At 47.0% G+C, this 21,117-nt stretch overlaps 5 protein-coding genes across 5 annotated transcripts; 3 read left to right on the forward strand and 2 right to left on the reverse strand.

Annotated features, from left to right (window-relative positions):
- Nucleotides 1–8,608: 8,608 nt before the first annotated feature.
- Nucleotides 8,609–9,764, forward strand: N7462_010266 (sucrase/ferredoxin-like domain-containing protein; the record flags this gene model as incomplete). Its single annotated transcript, XM_057081980.1, has 2 exons — nt 8,609–9,007; nt 9,075–9,764. 2 exons carry the CDS (start codon nt 8,609–8,611, stop codon nt 9,762–9,764), a joined length of 1,089 nt encoding a protein of 362 aa, XP_056929020.1.
- Nucleotides 9,765–10,919: 1,155 nt separating this feature from the next.
- N7462_010267 (uncharacterized protein) lies at nt 10,920–12,546 on the forward strand (the record flags this gene model as incomplete). The annotated part of the gene is made up of 2 exons (XM_057081981.1): nt 10,920–11,188; nt 11,253–12,546. The coding sequence occupies 2 exons, from the start codon at nt 10,920–10,922 to the stop codon at nt 12,544–12,546; spliced, it is 1,563 nt and encodes a 520-aa protein (XP_056929021.1).
- A 210-nt stretch (nt 12,547–12,756) lies between these two features.
- Nucleotides 12,757–13,776, reverse strand: N7462_010268 (uncharacterized protein; the record flags this gene model as incomplete). The annotated part of the gene is made up of 3 exons (XM_057081982.1): nt 12,757–13,058; nt 13,241–13,328; nt 13,384–13,776. The coding sequence occupies 3 exons, from the start codon at nt 13,774–13,776 to the stop codon at nt 12,757–12,759; spliced, it is 783 nt and encodes a 260-aa protein (XP_056929022.1).
- A 2,758-nt stretch (nt 13,777–16,534) lies between these two features.
- Nucleotides 16,535–16,826, forward strand: N7462_010269 (uncharacterized protein; the record flags this gene model as incomplete). Its single annotated transcript, XM_057081983.1, has 2 exons — nt 16,535–16,537; nt 16,593–16,826. The coding sequence occupies 2 exons, from the start codon at nt 16,535–16,537 to the stop codon at nt 16,824–16,826; spliced, it is 237 nt and encodes a 78-aa protein (XP_056929023.1).
- A 1,986-nt stretch (nt 16,827–18,812) lies between these two features.
- On the reverse strand, nt 18,813–20,265 carry N7462_010270 (uncharacterized protein; the record flags this gene model as incomplete). Its single annotated transcript, XM_057081984.1, has 2 exons — nt 18,813–19,884; nt 19,952–20,265. 2 exons carry the CDS (start codon nt 20,263–20,265, stop codon nt 18,813–18,815), a joined length of 1,386 nt encoding a protein of 461 aa, XP_056929024.1.
- Nucleotides 20,266–21,117: the final 852 nt, after the last annotated feature.

Genomic DNA, 21,117 nt, shown 5'->3' on the forward strand with positions numbered 1-21,117 from the left:
ACATTTACGTCGTAATTCCATATCTGATCTACCTAACGCTTGTCAGTATCTTTACAGAGCCGAGTACCTCCGTGTTCCCTTTTTCGGTGGCCATGAGTCTGAACGGGGAGGCCTCCTGCTGTCGTCGATTTGCAATTTATACCGTGTACCTTCTCCCAGAGAACCTGATGAGCATTCATCGATAGGGCGATCATGAAACACAATGGACCTCGAATGGGCAGCACGATTGTGAGACCCATCGAGCGATTTGGCCATTCTTTGCAGTCCTCTTCCGCCTGGTCAAAGCCGAGAACTGGAAGCCAAAAGCATAGCAGGCTGAGCAACGGTCGCACACACAAATTGTCCAAGTCGAGATCAGGCCATTGATCCGTTGAATATGAACGGGTAAAAAGCTCTCGGTCGCAAGTTGAATTTGGGCTGAATATTCGAGTGGCAAGGGTAAAGGACACTGTCAATATAGTAGGATACGGTATCGGCTAGGAAAGCTAGGATCCAATGGAACGAGATGCTCAATATAGTGATGTATTGGGTGACTGAACTATCTAAGTGTATAGGCGGGGGAATGTTGAATATCCCCTACCTTGCTGTCTAGCGTGTTACGGCGCTGGGTTCCGAGTATACCCGGGATACCATACAAAACACGTAGCAAATCGAGTATCCCTGTAATATCCTGACGCGCATGGAGATATGTAGGTCTCGCCCGTATTATGCAGTCTTCCTTCTCGACACACCCCCCAGGGATAGGCGATTTCACAATCTTCCAAATCTTCGATTTCCGGCGTCTCTACGAATCAACCTCTATTTCCTATTTAGGAAATCTTCAACAGCGTTTCAATGTCTTCCATCCTAAGCTGGTTGACGAATGCTTCATGTCGCTGCCGGGGAAGGCTCTTAGTGAGGCTATCAGCAATCATGTCTTTCGACTCGACCCATCTAACGGCAACACGTTGTGCCTAAACCTCCTGCCTTAACCAGTGCTAATGAATATCAACATGTCGGAGCTTGGTCTTTAGGAGAGGCGTCTCCTTCGTTAACAGTCCGAGCGTCTGCTAGTTATCACAAGTGATAGTGAGTGGATATTGAGGATCGAATCTAATTGCTTTGTATAGGCGCTTCTACATCGTAATTAAACGAGCGGCTTCCGATATAGCAAGCAGCTCTGCTTCGGTAGTGCTAGTTGTTACCGTCTTTTGCTTGCTAGCCTTCTAGTCAACCGGTCCTCCAAATATTGTCCCGATATACCCCTGCGAGCTCTTGCGATCCTATATGTCGGCGAATAATGCATCGCTAGCGAAGCTTATAGCTTCCGAGTTAGCGTCGTTACGTAGCTAGTATACGATAGCGAGAGAGCGAGTATAATAGAGGTATACAATGACTTAGTTCACAGCGGCGAGGTGTTCTAGTCCGGGGTTCTTAAGGAATTAAGCGAGTGTAGCCGTCGCTTTAGCGGTATCTAGTCTAGATATTATTGTCGCGTATTAGGCGCTTCCTACCTTCTCTTAGTATTCTTTGACTCTATGATAATTAGCTGTTCCTATGTATTTAGTAAGCGTTTGCATAGGTAGTAGTATAGTAGGCTTCCTACCGTCGGTGAGATGATATCGGGTAGCTATAGCGGAGATATAGGAATCTTGATAGAGCCAGAGTGCCTTCTATAATCTATCTCGAATGATCCTAATCCTAAGGAACTATGAAGCTTCTCCTATATCACGGAGCTCCTATTAATAGTGGAGTGCCTAGTACACTCTCTTTGCCTATTCTCGCTGTGAAGGGTGGTTCACGATGATTATATCGTCAACATAGAAGATAATAATAATACCGTTGTCGACGAGTATACAAAGGTTATCCTGTACGACTTCAAATCTATATTGTCTTATTCCACGACTTGCTTCCTTCTACTATAGTCGAGGAGATTTGCGTAGCCCGTAGAGTACTTTCTTAAGCTTCTAACTAAGTCCTGCGCGGCCGAAGCCTTCCGGTAACTTAGTATAGACTTCCTTATCGAGTAGACTATTCAAGAATACGTTAACGGTATTAAATTGCCGAGTATCAAGGTTAAATGCTGTAATAAGAGAGAGTACTGCCCTTACGGTCCGCACAGCTAGTATAGCTGAGTACTTCTCCTTAGTAGTTATAGTTTGAAGGTCTCCACGGACATAGATCCGAGCCTTCAGCTTCTTAAGATATCCATCGCTATTGTATTTATATATGAACACCTATTTCAAAGGAAGAATCTGCTTCCTAGTGTCACTAGGGCGCCGCACGACCTCGTACGTCCCTTTATCTTCCAGCACCTTAATTTCATTATTTGCAGCTTGTAAGAAGCCGTCTCTAAGCGGATGTTTTATTATCTCTTTCTATCCTCGAGGCTCTAGTAATAGCTTATCTCGGTGGTATCTTGGTAGATCTATTCGAGTATAATTCAGAGCTGTAGCGAATACAGCTAGTGTCTAAGGTGTATCTCTATCGTTACTATCATCGTCGACAGCTAGATAACTAACAAAATTATTATCGAAGCGTGCTCTTCGCTTCCTACTTCCTTGCACGACGTTTTCTAAGGTCACATCTCCTACGATGTCTCTTGGAGCTCGCTTAGTATCGTTCTTAGTCGATTCTAGCTCGTTTTCGATCGGGGAAAATGCTCCTAGCATTGTTTGCGGTGGTTCTAGTGATACTAATAATGTTTCTGTAGCTTACTATAATAGATTTGAAGGATTTAGAGATAGAGAAGAATAGTGGATAATAGATTGAGGTGTTAGGAGTAAGGCCGTAAGGTCGTATATAAGCTGCTCTTCTAGCGTACGCTCTCGGCCTGTTTGCTGTAAGCGTTTACTATAACTAAATCCTGCCTCCTGATTGGTTAAACCAGAATTAGTTTGCTTAGTTTGCATCTCCTGGATATTAGATATCTCTATCAGCTTTGATACTTCATCCTTATCCTCTTTAGCTTTATCAATTTCCAAAATAGGAAGTCGTTCTAACATATCCACAGGCTTAACAGTATCCTGCTTCTTGTTATAGAAGACCTTCTTATTAAATACAATATCTCTCGCGTCCCTTACGAGTCCTCTTTGCGGCATCCAAATACGCTAGATATTCGATGCGGTACAGCTAACTATATAACCAGTCTCTATTCTCGATGCTATCTTATCACTATACGGAATACTCTGTCTCTTGACATACGCACGGTATCCGTATAACCTCAAATTCGTAAGGTTTAGGCGTGTCTACGATGATTCGGAGTTGATCTGGGTATAGGCTTCCTGCTACGGTATAATCCACTTCCCGTCTGGCATTTTGGTAGGCGATCTGTTCAATATATAAGCTATATAACGAGCTGTTTCTAGCTATAGATCCTTCGGCAGCTTAGTATTAAGCAAGAGTGCTCTCATACCGGTTGTTATCACCCCCCTAGAGCGTTCACTAAAAGAGTTCTGTTCTAGTGTGCCTACAACACTCTGTTCAATAACGAATCCTATATCCTCGAGGTGTTCCTCAACCACTCTTCCTACGGAGCGTTCATAATCATATCGAAAGGCCTTTATCGGAAGGTTCTATTGTGTCTTCGCGAGTGCATAGAACTTCCTGACAGCTTCCTAGTATTCATTCTTCTTCTAATACGTGTATACAACGTGCAATCGAATACTATCAAGATAGAAGTGTGTGATCCAGCGATCCCTATTATAACCAGGTGTGATTTAGATAAGGTCAAAGTGTACTCGGCCGAATCTGCTATATACTCTTCCGTTTAGTTGTCTAGATATTTAACGCTTTGCCTTTGCTTACTAACAGACCTCGTATCGTTCAGGATTATCTTCAGATTTCGAGTCCGGTATTATCTTGACACCCTCGATAAGCTCCGGTAGCTTCTCGACTTTTCCTTGGTAAGCATACCCTAAACGTCGATACTAAATATCAGCTTTCGCTTCTGATACTAATAGCTTCTCGCTATAGCGCGTTGCTATCGTGAGATCCTATTGTAATAGCTTCGCAAGAGCGAATAGTCCGCTATGATCTTCGAGTATCACCCTCGTCGGAATAGATCCCTTATAATATATCACTCCCTTGCTATTATCCTATCGAAATCCAAGCTTCCTAATCTTCGAATAAGATATCAGATTCGTGTGGAATTTAGGCGAGTATTAGACATCTCTTAGACGTAGTTCAAGCTGATTCCCTTGTCTATTCTATATTATAATAATAACGTCGCCTCTTCCAAGTAGGTCCGTATAACTATTACTAGTTTTAACGGATTCATTCGTCGCCTTAAACGTTACGAACGCTTCACGATTATTGTATATATAACACGTGCTTCCCGAGTCTAGTATCTAATAGTTTGATAAAGGATAATCGGCTTACGGTGTATTGGAGAAGAAGGATATAGCTAGCATAGATAGCTAAGGAGTCTCTTATACCTCCGACCTTAGCTATTCTATCCTTACTCGCTTACGGTTATTAAGCTTTAGTATCTCCGCTTCGACCTTATCAACCTCCTCTTTTTTCGGCCGAAAAGCTACGGTTCTTATAGCCGGGTTAACAAAGAGGCATTCACTATACTAGTGAACCTTCCCGTATACGTATTTAGCCGGTCCCTTCTTATTCCGATTCTGCATAGACGTTGTCGTCGTCGGTAAGGCTTCTTCCTGATTGTTTAATATTGCAAATAATACCTTTAAACCTCCCTTTCTAGTGCTTGCTTATACGATCGTACGTCGTCGAGTACGATATATAGCTATAACCGTATAGAACGTGAGTAATTCTTTATTCTCTTTAAGGTCCCTTAAGTACTATGTGATAAACGCATCGTCCGATAACGGTAGCGTATCTAAGAAGTCTCGAATAGTATCTTAATTATCAATACAGTCCGGCACTTTAGCGGCTTTGCACTCTCTAAATAGCGCTTCCTACTTGCTAAGGATATAATCCTATACTATATCTTTCGGTGATTAGTAGAGCATTAATCTCTATACCCGTCGGAGCTCCTAGCGTCTATCAGACGTGTCCGGACGGAAGATAGCGGCGAGCTTCTAGAGCCTAAGTCTAGGTCTATCTATTCCTACTACCAAATAGCGTGCTTCTATTGCTATTGACTTCTAGATTAGTGTATCCACTCTAGCTAGTGCCTTCTTTAAGCGTTGCCTTCGCGTCTCTTATCGCTCTATATACGAGATCTCTGCATTCTATTTGCGGATCTATACGTCGGATAGCGACGAGAATTCTCCTAGAGGATCTGGTTCCTCTAACGCCGGCGGTAAGGTCTTGATATCCTCATCTAATATATCCGGATTCAGGTAATCCTAGATATCTTCGGCAACAGCTGCTGACCGAATATAGTCTATCTAGACCCTCTACTACGTTTCCGACCGAAGCTTCTCTTCGAGCGGTAAGACTGAGTCCATCACCTTCAAATCTTCTATATCCGAAGCCTTTCCAAACAGCCTCTGTTTCCTAATCGGGAATATGTAGTCTCGCCGTCGAGATTCGAACTATAACACTAGGCGTGGCCGGAAGGTGTACAACGTCGCTAGCGATACTCGGATACCAACGATTCAGGGGTTCCAACCGCTCTGCCGTGTTGATAAGCGCTATACAGGTGCGTGGGGATTATCTCTATTCAATCCTGACGCGTGCGGATCGGGCTCATAACTGTCAATATAGTAGGATACGGTATCGGCTAGGAAAGCTAGGATCCAATGGAACGAGATGCTCAATATAGTGATGTATTGGGTGACTGAACTATCTAAGTGTATAGGCGGGGGAATATTGAATATCCCCTACCTTGCTGTCTAGCGTGTTACGGCGCTGGGTTCCGAGTATACCCGGGATACCATACAAAACACGTAGCAAATCGAGTATCCCTGTAATATCCTGACGCGCATGGAGATATGTGGGTCTCGCCCGTATTATGCAGTCTTCCTTCTCGACAGACACATCTATTGAGAGTTCTCTAGCCTGCCATGACCAGTCACTGTCGATCATCCTGGGAAATGTATTGGGGGTTGAAAAATAATTCAAACGGAATCAATTTCTCACAGTGGATCCATGAGGGCACGTTCTCCAAAAACCTCCTCATCGGAGAACCCGGTCGCCGCACGCCGCACGCGACAGCGGAGTTGGAGAAGCGCTGGGCCAGAAATGGCCGAGTCGGCATTAGGCCGGAAATCGCTCGGCAATTACCCCTCAGGCCCCGACGAACCATCGCGACTTGGTTAAGTGCAGTTTGAGAGCAGAGTGTCGAGAAGCCTCTCTACCTTCCCGATTGCCGAATACCAAACCCCAACCCGGTTTCTCATCGAAGAATTCACCGTGTAAATCGGAGCAGCCTGGCATGGTTGGAAACTACTCAACTTGCACTCCTAATCAAATGTCTCACGGCACAACACACCCAAAGGAATTGCTGTCTATCTTTGCATGTTGATTGCACTATTCCTGTAATCAGACCAACAGCCTCTGTAACGAATTCCCGAATATCGGTAGAGAACCACTGCTCCGGTGACGCTTCGGACCATTTATGGACATGTAGACCAAGAAAGGAATTCATCGAGTCACAAGCGGCATCTGTGCATTCTTTTTCACAACCAAAAACATCGGTAGTCACCTAGGTGCTTTGCTATGAAGGAAAGTGTCATGAAAAGGGACGTGGGAATCGACGATCATGAGAGCTTAGATCAGCCAAGGCAAAGTCCATTAACTAACTAATGCATCCTTTCCTTTTCACTTTACATATCAACCTATGCACATAAGAACCGCCTCTGTGATCATCCACTAATCTCACCTAGTACCAGGCTCCACAATGATGGAATCTGTACCTTGCACATGTCGTCACTTGCTCCGGATCTAAAAATCTACATATCCCACCGAAGATTCACTATGTAAGGCGTACCTAGATAGTGAAGAATGAACACAGCCTTGATCTTAGCTATCATTGTAGGCAATTAACATCTTGGGATAAACGCTTAAGAGGGGCTGGCCCCCAGGTTATATCACAATACGTGTATGCGTGATTGGCCCCGGCAGAGGTTCCCGATGGCCGCCCCCAGATTTGAGCCTCGAGACAATTTGAAATGTGATTGTTGCCTTGCGTAAGCGCTCTGAGTGTTTAAAATTTAGGAGATTGAATAAATACTATGCGAAGGGCCAGTGAATTTAGCGCATCGTTTCTTGTTACGAGAATGTTTTCACGGATCATTACGCCTTGAAAATGCTCACGACGATATCAACGACAATCACATCAACAACAACTGCGGTACATCCTTTAACGACAACCTTTATTCCTCCATCAGAGTGTCTTTCCGCAACTAGATTGGTGGCCGTTGATGCAAGTCAGAACTACTTTCTTTTGGGACCAAGTAGCACATCGACATGCTTTCCTTCTGGATGGAGTCCGACAACCTTTTTTTCGCCAGGCTTGTGTCCAAGCAGTTATTCAGTTGCCAACTATACCCTTGCGGAGGCTGGTACTGTGACGGAGACTCGGGCGTACTGCTGTCCTAGGTAATTGACTGGTGCCCAAATTATGAGCCACTTTCCCGATTCCTGACACTTACTGATCGCATATGATAGTGGATATGATTTTGATGTTGGACGAAAGACCAACCACCGATCCATCGAGCGCTGCAAATCAGCATTTCCGAAGACTGAGACAGAGAATGGAGCATTGGAAACAAACTTTTACGAAATTGAGGCTTATGCAGTGTCGATCAGATGGCAGTCTACTGACTTTGACTCCAACTTTGCATCTTCCACTCATCAGGCAGTAGTAGAATCGACGACAGGCATAAAGATAACGAATCCTGAGCTTGTGCTGAGTGCGAGGGCGACATCTGAAATTGCATCTGCGGGTGCAACTACGACCTCAGAAACTGCAGTCGGTAGAGTTACTATGGCTGCCAGACAAGAAAGCTCGGGTTTATCAACAGGCACAAAGGCAGGAGTGGGAGTTGGAGCCGCTGCTGGTGGAATTTTTGTTCTCGTCCTTGTCTTTGGACTTTTCTGGCTTCGACGAAGGAGGAAAGCGAACAATCTCCAGAGCTCCACGGTTGCAATGTCGGGATATCAGCGATCGCGTTTACAACCTTCTGAGCTTCCCGCAGAGGTACCCAGAAACTATCATGCCTCAACTCAGGCTGCACCACAGATACCCACGATATCAATGGTAACAAGACCGGCCGAGATCCCTGGTCATTACGGGATATGAAACCTGGTAGTTCGGGACTGTGTGCCCCAGTCGGAAGCTTTATGTATTTGTAGGGAAACGGTTAATTGACGGGACTTCTACTCTCAAATATAATTTTGTGACTTAATTCCAATTCAATAGCATTTCGCGCTATTTTCAGAGCGTACTTAGGAGGGAAGTATAGGCCTGGGAGCGGGTATTCCGAAGCAGGTGTGCCGACAGCGGGCAAATCAACGGCGGCGATTGATAATCCCGCTAATCTCCGCTCCGAGAGCGCCTTCGGAGTTATTAAACATTTCATCCAGGTACCGCCGCACGACCGAATACCATGGTTCTCTTTTCGCATCCTGCATCCTGGTCTCTTTCCTTTTGAGTCCTCTTAATCTCATCGGCGCCAACCAAATCCAGTCCCAATATTGACACAATCCGCCGATGAGAGTGCGACTAACCGGTGTCGCGCGGTCGCTCGGTCGCGACTGGAGCGGGCAAGTCCAGCAAGGCGCTCGCTTGATTCGCTCATTCTCGAGCTCGCCATGCTATGCTAGCCGACTCCGTGCACGTCTTGACATACCTCCTCCATTTCCAGTCACGAAGACGTGCCCGGAGCCAACATGCACCTGCCCGGCGACGCCAGACATGCCCGAAGGGCTTCCGATCGATCACGACCAAGCATTGAATGGGACCATGGCAGCTTATGCGCAGCAACTTCTGATTTGTACTGGACAACGCGATTGGACAAGCCGCATCGAAAATGACGGGGAGAAACAGGCTTGGGGGGATCTTGTGAGAGGACTCAAGCGTTTAATGGGCCGAGGCGGTCCATACCTGGATGTTGGTGGCTCTCTACTCCCGTTGAGTTTGTCCTCTAAGCGTCACTAACTCTGATTCCCAATTGTAGCCATTCAACAACGTCCTGGTCACCAACTCCTCCGTTGCCCCCGCTGCGAGCGGTTCATCCTCAGCTTCTGCATTCCTATTTCCCGCATTCAAATATATCCCCTCAATACCAGCCGAAATCATGTCAACACCAGACAGCACAGACTTGACTAAGTTTGTGCGCGCATTTCTTCTCCCGGAGCGTCTGCATGGCATGCATTCCTCTCTCCCGGCCGAAAAACAGGCAGCCATGACTCGTGCACCCGAATTGGCGTCGGATTTCGCAGGAATCGTCGACATCAATTATTCACCCACTGTTTTGATTTGTGGACATGGCGGTCGTGACTTGCGTTGCGGTCTCATGGCGCCTGTACTTGAAGCCGAGTTCCAACGAGTGCTACTGTCGCGGGGCTTTGACTCTGCCGGAAGTGAAGGTACCACGGTGGACGATCCCAAACATGTCAATCTTGGCTTGATCAGCCATGTTGGCGGGCATAAGTATGCCGGCAACATCATTGTATATCTCCCACCGCAGATGACGATCGGAGGCTCTGCGGAACCTCACCCGCTGGCGGGTAAGGGGATCTGGTATGGACGTGTCGAGCCCAAGCATGTACAGGGTATTGTTGATGAGACTATCTTGGGCGGAAGGGTGGTCACAGACCATTTTCGCGGGGGAATCGATAGAAATGGTGATATCCTAAGATTATAGATGAGGATCATTGTATGATACGGTTTGATTGATTAGATATTAGACAGTGCATTTGATTGGATGATATTTTCGATATTTCACTGTCCTTATAGATATAGCTGCATATCTCCGATATAGAGAAATACAACTTCTTTACTCTTCTGCTAAGAAAGCATCTGTTTCTTCTTGAGGCAGGCCGTTGTCCATTGTGGTGTGCGGTAATTTGTTGGCTTGTCCGTTGATCTTTCTCATCCTGTCCGCATGTCAGGCTTGGAGACGAGCGTCCTGGTTCACTACCCAGTGTTGTCTCGTATTGCAGACTTTTCCTCCAGCGGAATGAAAAACAAAATGACGCCAGTCAACTACTGAATGAAGAAAGGCCGCCCCCTTACAAGTGAGCAATCATCAAGCAAGCATTAGAAATCAAAAGCCACCGCCCACAATATGCCACCCGGGGCCAGACCTACGAAGTACGACAGGGGATAAATGAACACAGTCCCCCCCACGCGCCTGCTCCATCTTCCACCTGAGCATGCCACCTATTGACCAGGTTTCCCCGGTGTCCTGTCCTGCTGCAATTGACGTCGTTCAACATGCTTGTGATGTCATTGGCTTTGCTTCTCAGCACCAAGGCCATCTTCTAATTTGTAGTACGCAGCGTCTTCCCCGAACGGCCCTTTCCAGAGGTCCGGGACGGGGTTGTTCGATAAATTGGGTCGTTCCTGAACTCGCGTGCTGGCTTGCTGTGTCTTGTGGCTCATTTGCTTTGCTAGGCATGGGTCCTGATAGCCTCATGGTCGCAGACTGGAGCGTGCCGTTTGGACGGATGAAGCGTGGACGGAAGGATGGGGTAAAACAAACCAATCACACGTCTTCTTGATAAGAAACTACATGCAGATACGCCACCAATTGATCGGTGAATTCTGCCGGTTCTAATTGAAAAGAACATGTAACCTAATATTATGTAAAAATCAGGGGACTAGTTAGTTATTTAATTGCTCAAGCTTTCTTAGCGTACCTACGCCTCTTCCCAGATACGGATCGCGCGTTAGGCTATCCACGTGATGGACCATGTCGGCCCTTTAACTGTCGCTTTGTTTCGCATTTTCTCCCTTCCTGCCTGCTCTCTCAGCAGTTGAATAGACCCTGCTGGATTATGCCACCCGCTTGACACCGATGTATCGCGTTGACGGGGATGTCACTCACCCAGTCCCCATTTTATCTTCAATTGAGCTGCAGAAAGTGCCGGACACCGAGCCCGTGGTTGCGGCGGGGAGCGAGTATGAAAAGACCGCTGAACAGCCAATGGAAAATGTCATCGGAGACGGTGATCCAGATGTCGTCCTCGTGGACTTCGAGGAGAACGACCCGGAAAACCCTTTGAATTGGTCGTCAATGCACAAATGGCTGATTGTGTTCGTTGTCTCGTGGATGGGGTTTGTCAGGTGGGCGTCTTTTTCTTGTCTCGACGGTCCCTATATATCTGCTTTCGTCGACTGACCGAATTAGTGTCTTTTCGACAATGACGATCGTGCCCACGACGCCGCAGATTTTGCAAGAGTTCAATTCGCACAATACGCTCGACCAGACCTTGCTCGTCACGATTTGGGAGCTCGGAGAAGGGATTGGCCCGTTCTTCATTGCGCCGCTCTCCGAAAGATTCGGCCGGCTTCCCGTCTTCCATATTGGAAATTTCCTCGCGCTCTGTTGCTTGATTGCCAGCGCCCTGAGCGTAAACATTCCCATGCTGATTGCGTTCCGATTCTTAACGGGTTGCTTTCTGTCGATTCTCACCCTCGGGCCCGCCATCGTCGGAGATTTGTTCCCAATGGAACAAACAGGGCGGTCCATGGCAATAGTCATGGGAACTCAGATGATAGCAGATTTCATCTCACCTATCGCAGGAGCGTATATTGCACAGGACCTCGGTTGGCGATGGTCGATCTGGCTGGCAGCCATCGTACTCGGATTCTTCAGCTTTCTGTTACTCACTGTGCTCCGGGAGACATACACAGTCGTCATTCTGAGGCGGAAGGCCGAGCGGTTACAAGAGGAGCGTGCGGACAACAAGAAGTATCGTTCCAAACATCAGGCCCACGTCGATGCATCCACCATGCTCGAAAGCGCCATAAAGCCAATGCAGATCCTGTTCCAGTCTCCCATCCTCATCCTGACCACGAGCTACATGGCCATAACATATGCCTTAGTCTCATTGATTCTTGCCACACTCACAGAAACCATGGAGTCGACCTATCCCACCGTCTTTTCTAGCGGCTCCATCGGCTTGACATTTTTAAGTCTCGCCATCGGCAACACGATCTCTTTGATATTCTACAGTCTCACTTCCGACCGCTACATGATCCACCTGCGGGAAACCAAGGGTGACGCATTCAAGCCAGAGTCTCGGCTGGTGCATCTGCTTCTTGCTGCAATCATTCTTCCTGTGGGCTTCCTGATCTACGGATGGACATTAAATTTTCATATTCAATACATCGTGCCGCTTATCGGAGCGTGTGCTGCGGGGTTCAGCATGACGCTTTCCGCCATACCAGCCGAAACATATGTGGTGGATGTTTATAAGATCCATGGGGCATCTGCTATAGCTGCTGGTGTGATCTTCCGAGCGATTGCTGGGGCCTTTCTGCCATTAATCGGCCCTCCTCTTTATGAAAGCATTGGACAGGGTTGGGGCAACACTGTACTAGCCTTGATCGCAGCCGCTTTCATTCCCCCATTGGCCTTGCTGATGAAATACGGAGACTGGTTTCATAGTAAAGAACGATTTGGAAAGTCTGGACGATAGGGTGATTGTTATCCACAGTAAATGTTATTCATTATTCATCACTTGCGTGTGATCAGGATGCTTTAGAGCCGGGTGCATTCAGTCAAAATAAACAAACACTCTAGCTTCAATACTCTCCCGCAACTGCTTGTTGTCATTATTCCGAGGATCTCGAAAAGCCGTGTGGGGAACCCCTGAATTCCACTGTCAATATTCGAGGAGACAAAAACTCTACTCGATAGGGGTAAAGTCCATCATACCTGCTCGATTCTCTGCTTGGGAATCTGCCTGTATGAAGGCGATTACCTCGTCGACCTGCAAGCCGTGCCAGTAGTACCATTTGTGCTTCTCGTTAAAGTATAGCCGAGTATTCTCGTTGACGTAAACGTTAGTAACAATATCCATTGCAGTGGCCTGAGATTCGTAGTCTATTGTACGGCGGTCGCAAAGCGTGAGCGGAAAGTCGTATACTGGCCCTTTTATTGGCTTCCAGAAGCTGGTGAAATGAAGGGTAAGCTCTTGGATGTAGTTTTCTGGGGATCTGGTAATGTGGACAGATGTACTTTACAACGACGAATCGTGAATAACTCTTTGGGGAGATGTTGAATTGCTTCATACTGCATTTTGCAGCCGAGGAGGCCGTCATGTCTGGATTCAATCAAAAAGATCAGTATACAAAGCCTGAAAGGTTATATGCACGATGAAGGGCGCGCACCAATGTGCACATAATCACTCGGTTGGTTTGTCTTAAGATCGTGTCGTTCGATGCCCTCAGATAGCCAAAGAGGGTGACGTATGCGGACCTGGTTTCGGTCAATCAGCCTTTTGAAGCCTTCTGTCCTTGGGTCTTTTGCTTACTGCATGCTCTAGGACTTCAACTCGCGCAGCATTTGGGAACAAAAACTGGGCAATCGTTTTGTATTTGGGATACAGGACTTCTTCCACTTTCTTGTCATAGCAATACTCCTCAGGTGTCAAAGGACAATCAAGACGCAGCTGAGCGAACCCCCACTCGAAGAACATCTCTCTCGGCGGAACGCCCAGATTCCGAGCATTACAGATTTGGACAAACCGATCATCAGGGGATGTGTTTGTTGGAGCGATATCGGAGTCGTACTTGAAGTACAAATAATATGGTTTCACCAACTGGTGCTGGTCGTCTCTGGCAAGATACTGGATTCTCGCTTTGAGCGAGTCATCAGAGCTAACGGCGGCCATTCCTACTGTAGTGGTCCCTCCAGACTTCGGCATTCTTTCAAAGACAACGCTCTTGCTCAGATCTTGCCTAGGAAATGAAATGCAATTCCAACAATATAAGCGGGTTACAATCTTTATAGTTTGCGACAAAAGCTGATTCTTGCTCTTCGAATCAGAGGCCAGGCTTACGGCCTAGTATTGAAAGTCGAACGGATGGCGGAGAAAAGATGATGTCGAGCTAAATGAATCTCAAATTGGCAAAAGACAAATCAGCGGGTTGGGTAAATTCCTTGATCCGCTACCTCGTAGTGTGTCTCACGGTCACCTTCCTTATCAAGAATCTAACCTATAGGCTGTACTTGGGGGCCAGAATGATCCACTTGAGCACTTAAAACGAGGCATCAAGTCGGATGAGCGCTTGATCCACAAGGTCCACTTGTTCCCACTCGGTCTACGCTTGCCCTGAGAGGACAATCGCTCATACACAATGCGATAAGTCAGGGAGATGGAATCCTCATCCTTTACAATCTCTGACTCCGCTTTGTTATACGATCGTCCTGCACTATGCCTAATGAAGCTCTCAATAACCCCATGGCTGGGTGCTTATCTCCTCAAGTTCGGGCCTGTGCAGCCGAGCGAAGCGGGGTACGCATGGGAAGATCCACTTCGCTTCCGGACAATCCGCAGCGGCCCCGAAGCCTATTAAGGTATGGCCCACGAGGATTGGATGAGGATCGAGACACTTGGGGGCCTCGAAAGCTTGACTGCAGCGACGGACTAATGAAATCCGCGTGCCATCTACTCACATGGTAATACCATAATGCTAGACAGACATCAACTAGATCCCCGATAGAGGTGATTTGAGTGGTAGTGGTCTATATTAATAGGCTCCCGGATCACGCTAATACAGTGTAACCCAAACCTATTGCGCTAGACCGGGACCTCATCGTCTAATCATTGAGATTTCCTGCACGTACATTTTTCAAGTCGGTGCTAGGCAGAGCCGGGAGGCTTCGTAAATGCTAACGCCGAAGATTGCACATGCATATGTTCGCACTAATTTCTACTTTCGTCGTGTGTGAGCCGTGCAAGACTGGGATTCCATTTTTCGAATTGTTTGATCGGTATGAGTAGGGGCAATGGATTGTGCAATTCTCACTTGCTAACGAAAATAGCATAACAAGCAATGCAACGTGGTCCATGGTTCCAGCTACAATGCAAAGAATATTTTCCCTCCTTTGTGATTTCGCGTTGACCCTGTCATCAGACATTGATCAGCGTACAGTCCCCACCTCATGTTTTCTGTACGCAAATTACCACCTGACCACCGCCTTGATCACCGCTTTGTCATTGAAATCATTATCTGTCATAGAGCATAAGGGCACGATACATACTCAGCTTTCAAAATAAGGTCTTGTCTTTCGACCCATACTGATCACTTGCAATATCACTATTTCAACCACTTGGCATGTCAATCTACCTCTACTATGCCCACGACACTAACGTTTGGCTTTTGATCTTTCCCTGCCTCTTACCCACGCATGCCAAGAAGAATAAGGATGCCAAGAAGCATAGGGTAAAGCTTAGCCATGACTAGCGCTTTTTTATATTACAATACCGTGAGGATGGCTAGGACTTAGCTGGTATAGCCCGTAGGCTAGGACTCTTCTACGGTTAGGCCCAATATACTTGTACCGTCAGCAAGCAGACTACATCAAAGGATACGAGGGGCCACAATCTAATTCTTACAGACGAAGACGTCGACTATACCTCTATTCAATTAGGTTTGAATAATCAAGCTTAAGAATTTGATGAGCTTGTGCTGATAGCCTCATGTTGTAGATTGTAGGTAACGAATTACCTGAGTTAAAACAACGTAAAGGCTGAATGTTCTGGGCGGTTCCGTGGGTATACAAACAGTGCCTTGTGTCATTTGGGAGAAGTAATATAAGAGTATAAATGGTAATAGATTTGTTTCATCTACCGTGTCTACTCGCATTATTGAAAAATCTGGTATACTTCATGGATTCCAACGTATATTGATACAAGACAGTACAGGCTGCCATTAATCTCGCGAGACACGCGGTATGTCTAATAAGTACCACTCTATATATTTGTAATGGCCTCCACATGCATCAAGATCTCCAGTAATCTGAGGCAATACGAACGGCACTAAGGTGTCGTGGCATGAATGCATGGGCTTAGAAAAGCCCCTCATTTCAATTGTCACCTCATGATGTTACCTTGAATATGCATGATATCAAAGAGCGTATGCACATCTTGCCAAGGGTTTGAATATTTCGATCCTTCAGGATATTGGGGCATGAACTCCGTAATGTGATGAGGTGTTTACACAATTTCCACCATGTGGGGAAGCGAAATGGACTCACAGACACGGCTGGGAATGCGAGTAAACGCAAAACATCTCACAGGATGCAAAGAAGCGAACAAATTACTTCGAGGGACAAATCTTGGGGGCCAAACGCTCGGACGGTGTCGAAATCGAGAGGGGAAATCTGGAACATAGCTTGACCACCTACTGGTTGTCAGCATGAGTACATACTACTGCACCTGCATTCGGAGTTATCGTCCACAGCACCTCACGCATAATCTGGTGTTCAGTGGGCTTTATCTGCCAACGGCGAATCAGTATGGCCGAGGATATAAAGTTAGATAAGCATTCAATTGGAATATAGCCACCCCAAGTGCTATATAAACTCCCGACTATCTCCATCAAAAACGGATATAAATCTCAGACAAGACAAATTCTCACATTATCTACTCACACTTTGTAAGCCCTCACTCTTCAAACATGGTAGGAGAACCTTCGAATCTTTCAACAATACAGGATATAGCTAACTGGGTTCCAGCCTGAATCCGTCAACACGACCGCAACTGAGAAGAGATCTCAGCCATGGCAGGCAATGCAGGAAGTCCAAAACCTGTTCAAGCCGGAGATGCCTGCCGCTCGTGATGCCAACGCTGATCCTGCTGCCGACACCGAGTCCGACAAGACTGAAGACGAGCCCTTGAAGCTCAATTTGCTCAGAGCCCAATTCAATTCCGCAAGATCCAACATTGCGAATGTGGAGGAGCAACACTAAGAGCCGTGTTATCATACTCGAGACTGTTGAAGGAAGGAGTTGGCCTGACCTTAAGGCATGACTGACCCATGTGTCATTCCTTTGCTATATACTGAAATGGGAAAATCGTGGTCTGCAGAATGACTCAGGAAGGATTCATGTATACGAGAATACCTAGGGCAGATAATCAGACACCTTCTCTTCTTTCTATCCCTATGTCTTCTCCCTAGCACTTTGACTATTCCTAGAGGCAAGACCTGGTTTGCGGAGAGGCGTAGCCTTACCCTAGTTCAATACGAATACTGGCTAGCCTTGCTTTTTCTTGATAGAGAGGAAAATCAATTATGTGTGCACACAGCCTGAACCGCCTTTAGCTACTGAATAGCCCGTTTGAAGCCAGATACAGCGAATTAAAAGTCGCTCTGTTCTCGAAAATACCTGGTGAAGGGTCTAAGTGAACATAGCCTATTTGAATGCAGTACTGAAATTTTTGATGGTGTTTACCAAGGACCAGAATGGGTGGTTGAGGAGAAAAGCTATTCTCTAGAGTAGTCGTTGACTGTATCAGCGTCGTACATCCTCATTTACACGAAAGTCAACAGAAAAGCACTTTGATTAAAGCTATATATCATCTTTACAGAAGCCACTTGGAGGTTGCCCTTATCAGCTTTGTGTTGGGTTTCTTTGCGGTTGTTATTTTTGTGTGTGAGGAATATTACGTTATAAGAGGTGTCTGGAAACGGGCTTCTAATTTTACTGTACATACAGGCGAGAATATACTAGTCTAGATGTACATAGACGTAACTGTTAGAGCTGGACCGGGCGGGCTTCCTATCTCCGATCTAACCCCGGAATAACAAGCCAATGATTGCATGGCTGAGAAGCGGCACCCCCTCTCGTACTCGAAACGGCCAAGTTAGAATCTCTTTTAGCCTCATACATAGGATAACCAGGATAAGTCGACTATGCAGGGATCCTTCATTGACTTGTGGTACGTACACTCCACTCCAGTGTCCCTCATTCGTAGATTTACTCAGGTCTGGAGGGGAGTCCGGCGGCCCTCCGACGGGAGGTGTCTCAACCAAGGACCCACAACAGTATCAATCCCTTCATACCGGAAGTATGTACATTGACTCGTTAGCGTGGGTGTGAGGTTGCTTTGCTTTTAGTGTCGGACTCCTGGCCGTGGTCGAAAGACTGCAAACAGGAGTGAGTACGCACACCAGTGTGCTCGTTGATGGAATCGAACCTCCCGGAACCATCGGTCCCACAATGCAAGTAGTTTGCCTTCCAGATCTGAAAGGCGCAATGTCTCAGGGCTCTTATCTCTTTAAGATCCATCACTTGGAACAAGAAGTTCCTCCATATTTAGATCTATGTATGTGATCCTACAATCTATATCTTCTCCGGAAGAACCGGCTCAATGTGGCTGACCAACGAGGCCTCGCTTGACAAATTGGTGCGTCTGCATTCTGAAAACAAAGTTGGACCTTCTGAAAACTTGTTTGAGGGAATGAATTACATATGGACTAATGGGGGACTTCTACTTCGACTCGCCATTGGTTCGAAGAGAAAGTAGTGAGATAGACAGCGAATACACACTCGTTCTAACCTACAATGCTAAAAACCAGCATTCCTTCCAAGAAGATATTCCTAGAGGAAACCACCTATCCTGCCTGCTTTTATTGGGTAAATCGTCATTGATTGAATTAGCAGAATACTCTTTCCCAAACCTGTGATCTGTATGCTGACAAACGCACGGAAGTACCACTGTTGTAGCCTGTCAGCTAGTTTGGGGTTTTTCGAATAGAAGTCGGGCTATTTGAGCCGTCGAAATCTCAGCTTCAAACAACCCGCAAGAGGCCCTGCCGAAAACGCATCCTGCTGTTCCACATTCCCTGTGAATTTATCATCCAGGAAAGTCAAGTAATCCGTATAGATGGTGGCAAGAAGCTCTTTGATGACTTGTGAGTTGCATTATCAGAACGTTATTCGATGAAAAGGACATCACGGAATAGTGAAGGGATGCGACCTACCACGCATGGAATAATGAGTGCCAATGCACATACGCGCGCCGCTTCCAAATGTCCAAATCCACCTTCGCATCTCCGCGACCGCAGCCTCGTCTGATTCAAGCCACCTTCTCGGTCGCCATTCTTCCGGAGATGGAAAGGGGACGGGATTGAAGTGCAGGGCCCAGGCGGAGGAGCTGACGATAGTGCCGCCGGGGATATCAAACTTCCCCGCGAGCCGGCAGCCAGAGTCCGGCACGACACGAGGAAAGGGGCCAGGGCAGGGTGCACGAGTTCGCATGGTCTCGGTAACCACGGCATCAAGCATCGGTAAATCTGCAAGGCGATTGGCCAAGCTTCGATCGCTAGGTTCGGCCAGAGTGAGGAGCTCGTTCCGGAGTGCTCGCTGGCTGTCCGGATCTCGTGATAGCTCGTACATGGTATATGATAATAAAGTTCCCAGGCCAAGGTGGCTTGCCGAAAGATGGTCGTCGCACTCCACAGCGATGAAAGAAGCCATTTCGTTACGCGGCATGTTGGGATTGGCGGCTTTGAACGAATCGTAAAAATGGTCGTACAGGCTCGCGGTGGAAGAAGACTTGGTGGAGTGCTTCCTGTAGGAATTTGTGACTACTTGTGTGAGCCACGCTTGCCATCGACCAGTGATGTTGGGATCGGGCAGCTTGTTGCCAATCCAACTAGCAAAATAGGTCATCGGCCAGCCGAGGCTGGTTCGCACAGAAACTATCTTGGAAGCAGCGTAGGCCAAATTTGTGAGGTCGTTCTCGAAGCTCGGGTCTCGTAAAGTGTCAGTCGCATTCTCGCTACCAAAGAGCCAGCCGGAAGCAACGTCAAGGGTACAGCATTTAGCCTGCTGATAGACATCGACAGAGGTACCCGTGCTTGCCCATCCTGCTATCTCTTCTTTCAGGCGACACGATACGCGAGCGAGGACACTGTTGAGGGTCCGAGAGATGAGAATATGCGAATTGGAATAAGGGCGGGTAAGCATACGTTTACGCTCCCTGTGCTCCTCGTTACCTGTCATGGTGACCATGAAACCGGTCCTGTACTTGGTTAGACATCGACCTGTGTCATTAGATTCAGAACTTGCGAATGCTGTCTGAAACTTACTGATCGAACAATTCATGGTAGAAAGTCACATCTTTGTCGAATTTGCTGCTATAAATTGTGCGAACTCCGTCATCGATGCAGTTTACACTCACATCATGGGGTCCAATTCGAATGACTGGACCGAGACGACGATGGAGATGAATTCGGGTACGATGCTCCATGTTTCGCCATCGGAGTGACAGCAACCATAGGCGTGTATATGGAACGGAGAAATGAGCATTGGGGATGTCGTTTAAGCTGGAATTGTAGTTGCGATGGACTAAGGCAATGATCCATGATACGATAAGAGCAAAGCCGACGACCACGGGAATCATGTCGTGAGAAAAGTTATTGAACCTGATGAGAATAATAGATCCCTGCCGTGGATTTGTCCGGCAGGCAACTAGTCACAGCGCCTGGAAACGTCCCACCCGTACTTAAGCCTCGGGAGCTGTCGCTCGGGGCCCGATGTTTACTGATTTGGAGGAGATCCACCTTCCCCACTCCCTTGATCCAGCAACTCTCATCATAGATTCGCGTCAGATGCTTGTCTCGGCGATCGGGCACGGAGCTAACACTTGGCCCGACATGGCCAAAGGACCTGCATGATGCATTCTTGAAATCCCTCTCGCCAAGAAGCACTTAGACCCGGAAGCCCTGCACCAGGTGATGCATTCCATTCGGCATTGCTTGCTTACAGTGGAGAACTTGACCTCATGCGGCCTTATCGTGCCGTGCCATACCGTGCTATTTGTCGGGCTGTGCCGTTCTGTATTGGATGAGAAGGAACGTGAAAATGGAGGCGAGGTAGAGCACAATGAGTCAATCGTGATTGGAAATACCATGTTCCATGAAACCCGCACAAAGTCCCATGCATAGCGGGGTATTGGTGGATTTGTATTTCCGTACACAAGACTATTGATACGCACTGCTGTATAGGACTTTTTTCCAAAGTGTGCCGACCCTACAGGTAACATCCAGTGCGTGTTTTCACCAATCTCTGTTGCTTTCCCGCCTCTCTGTGCGCTTCAGGTTTGGTCGTCGACGGAACCGCTCAAATTTCATTCACTGGAATCTTCTAAGGACATTATCGCTCTCATTATTGTTGTCCGTTTTTCTGCTAGCATAAGCACATTGAAACAATTTCAATTTCCAGTCACAACACATTTGGCTCGCTATCGCACTTG

The sequence above is a fragment of the Penicillium macrosclerotiorum genome, assembly GCF_028827735.1.
Source record: "Penicillium macrosclerotiorum strain IBT 26536 chromosome Unknown utg000010l_segment0_segment0, whole genome shotgun sequence".
Taxonomy (NCBI): Eukaryota; Fungi; Ascomycota; class Eurotiomycetes; order Eurotiales; family Aspergillaceae; genus Penicillium; species Penicillium macrosclerotiorum.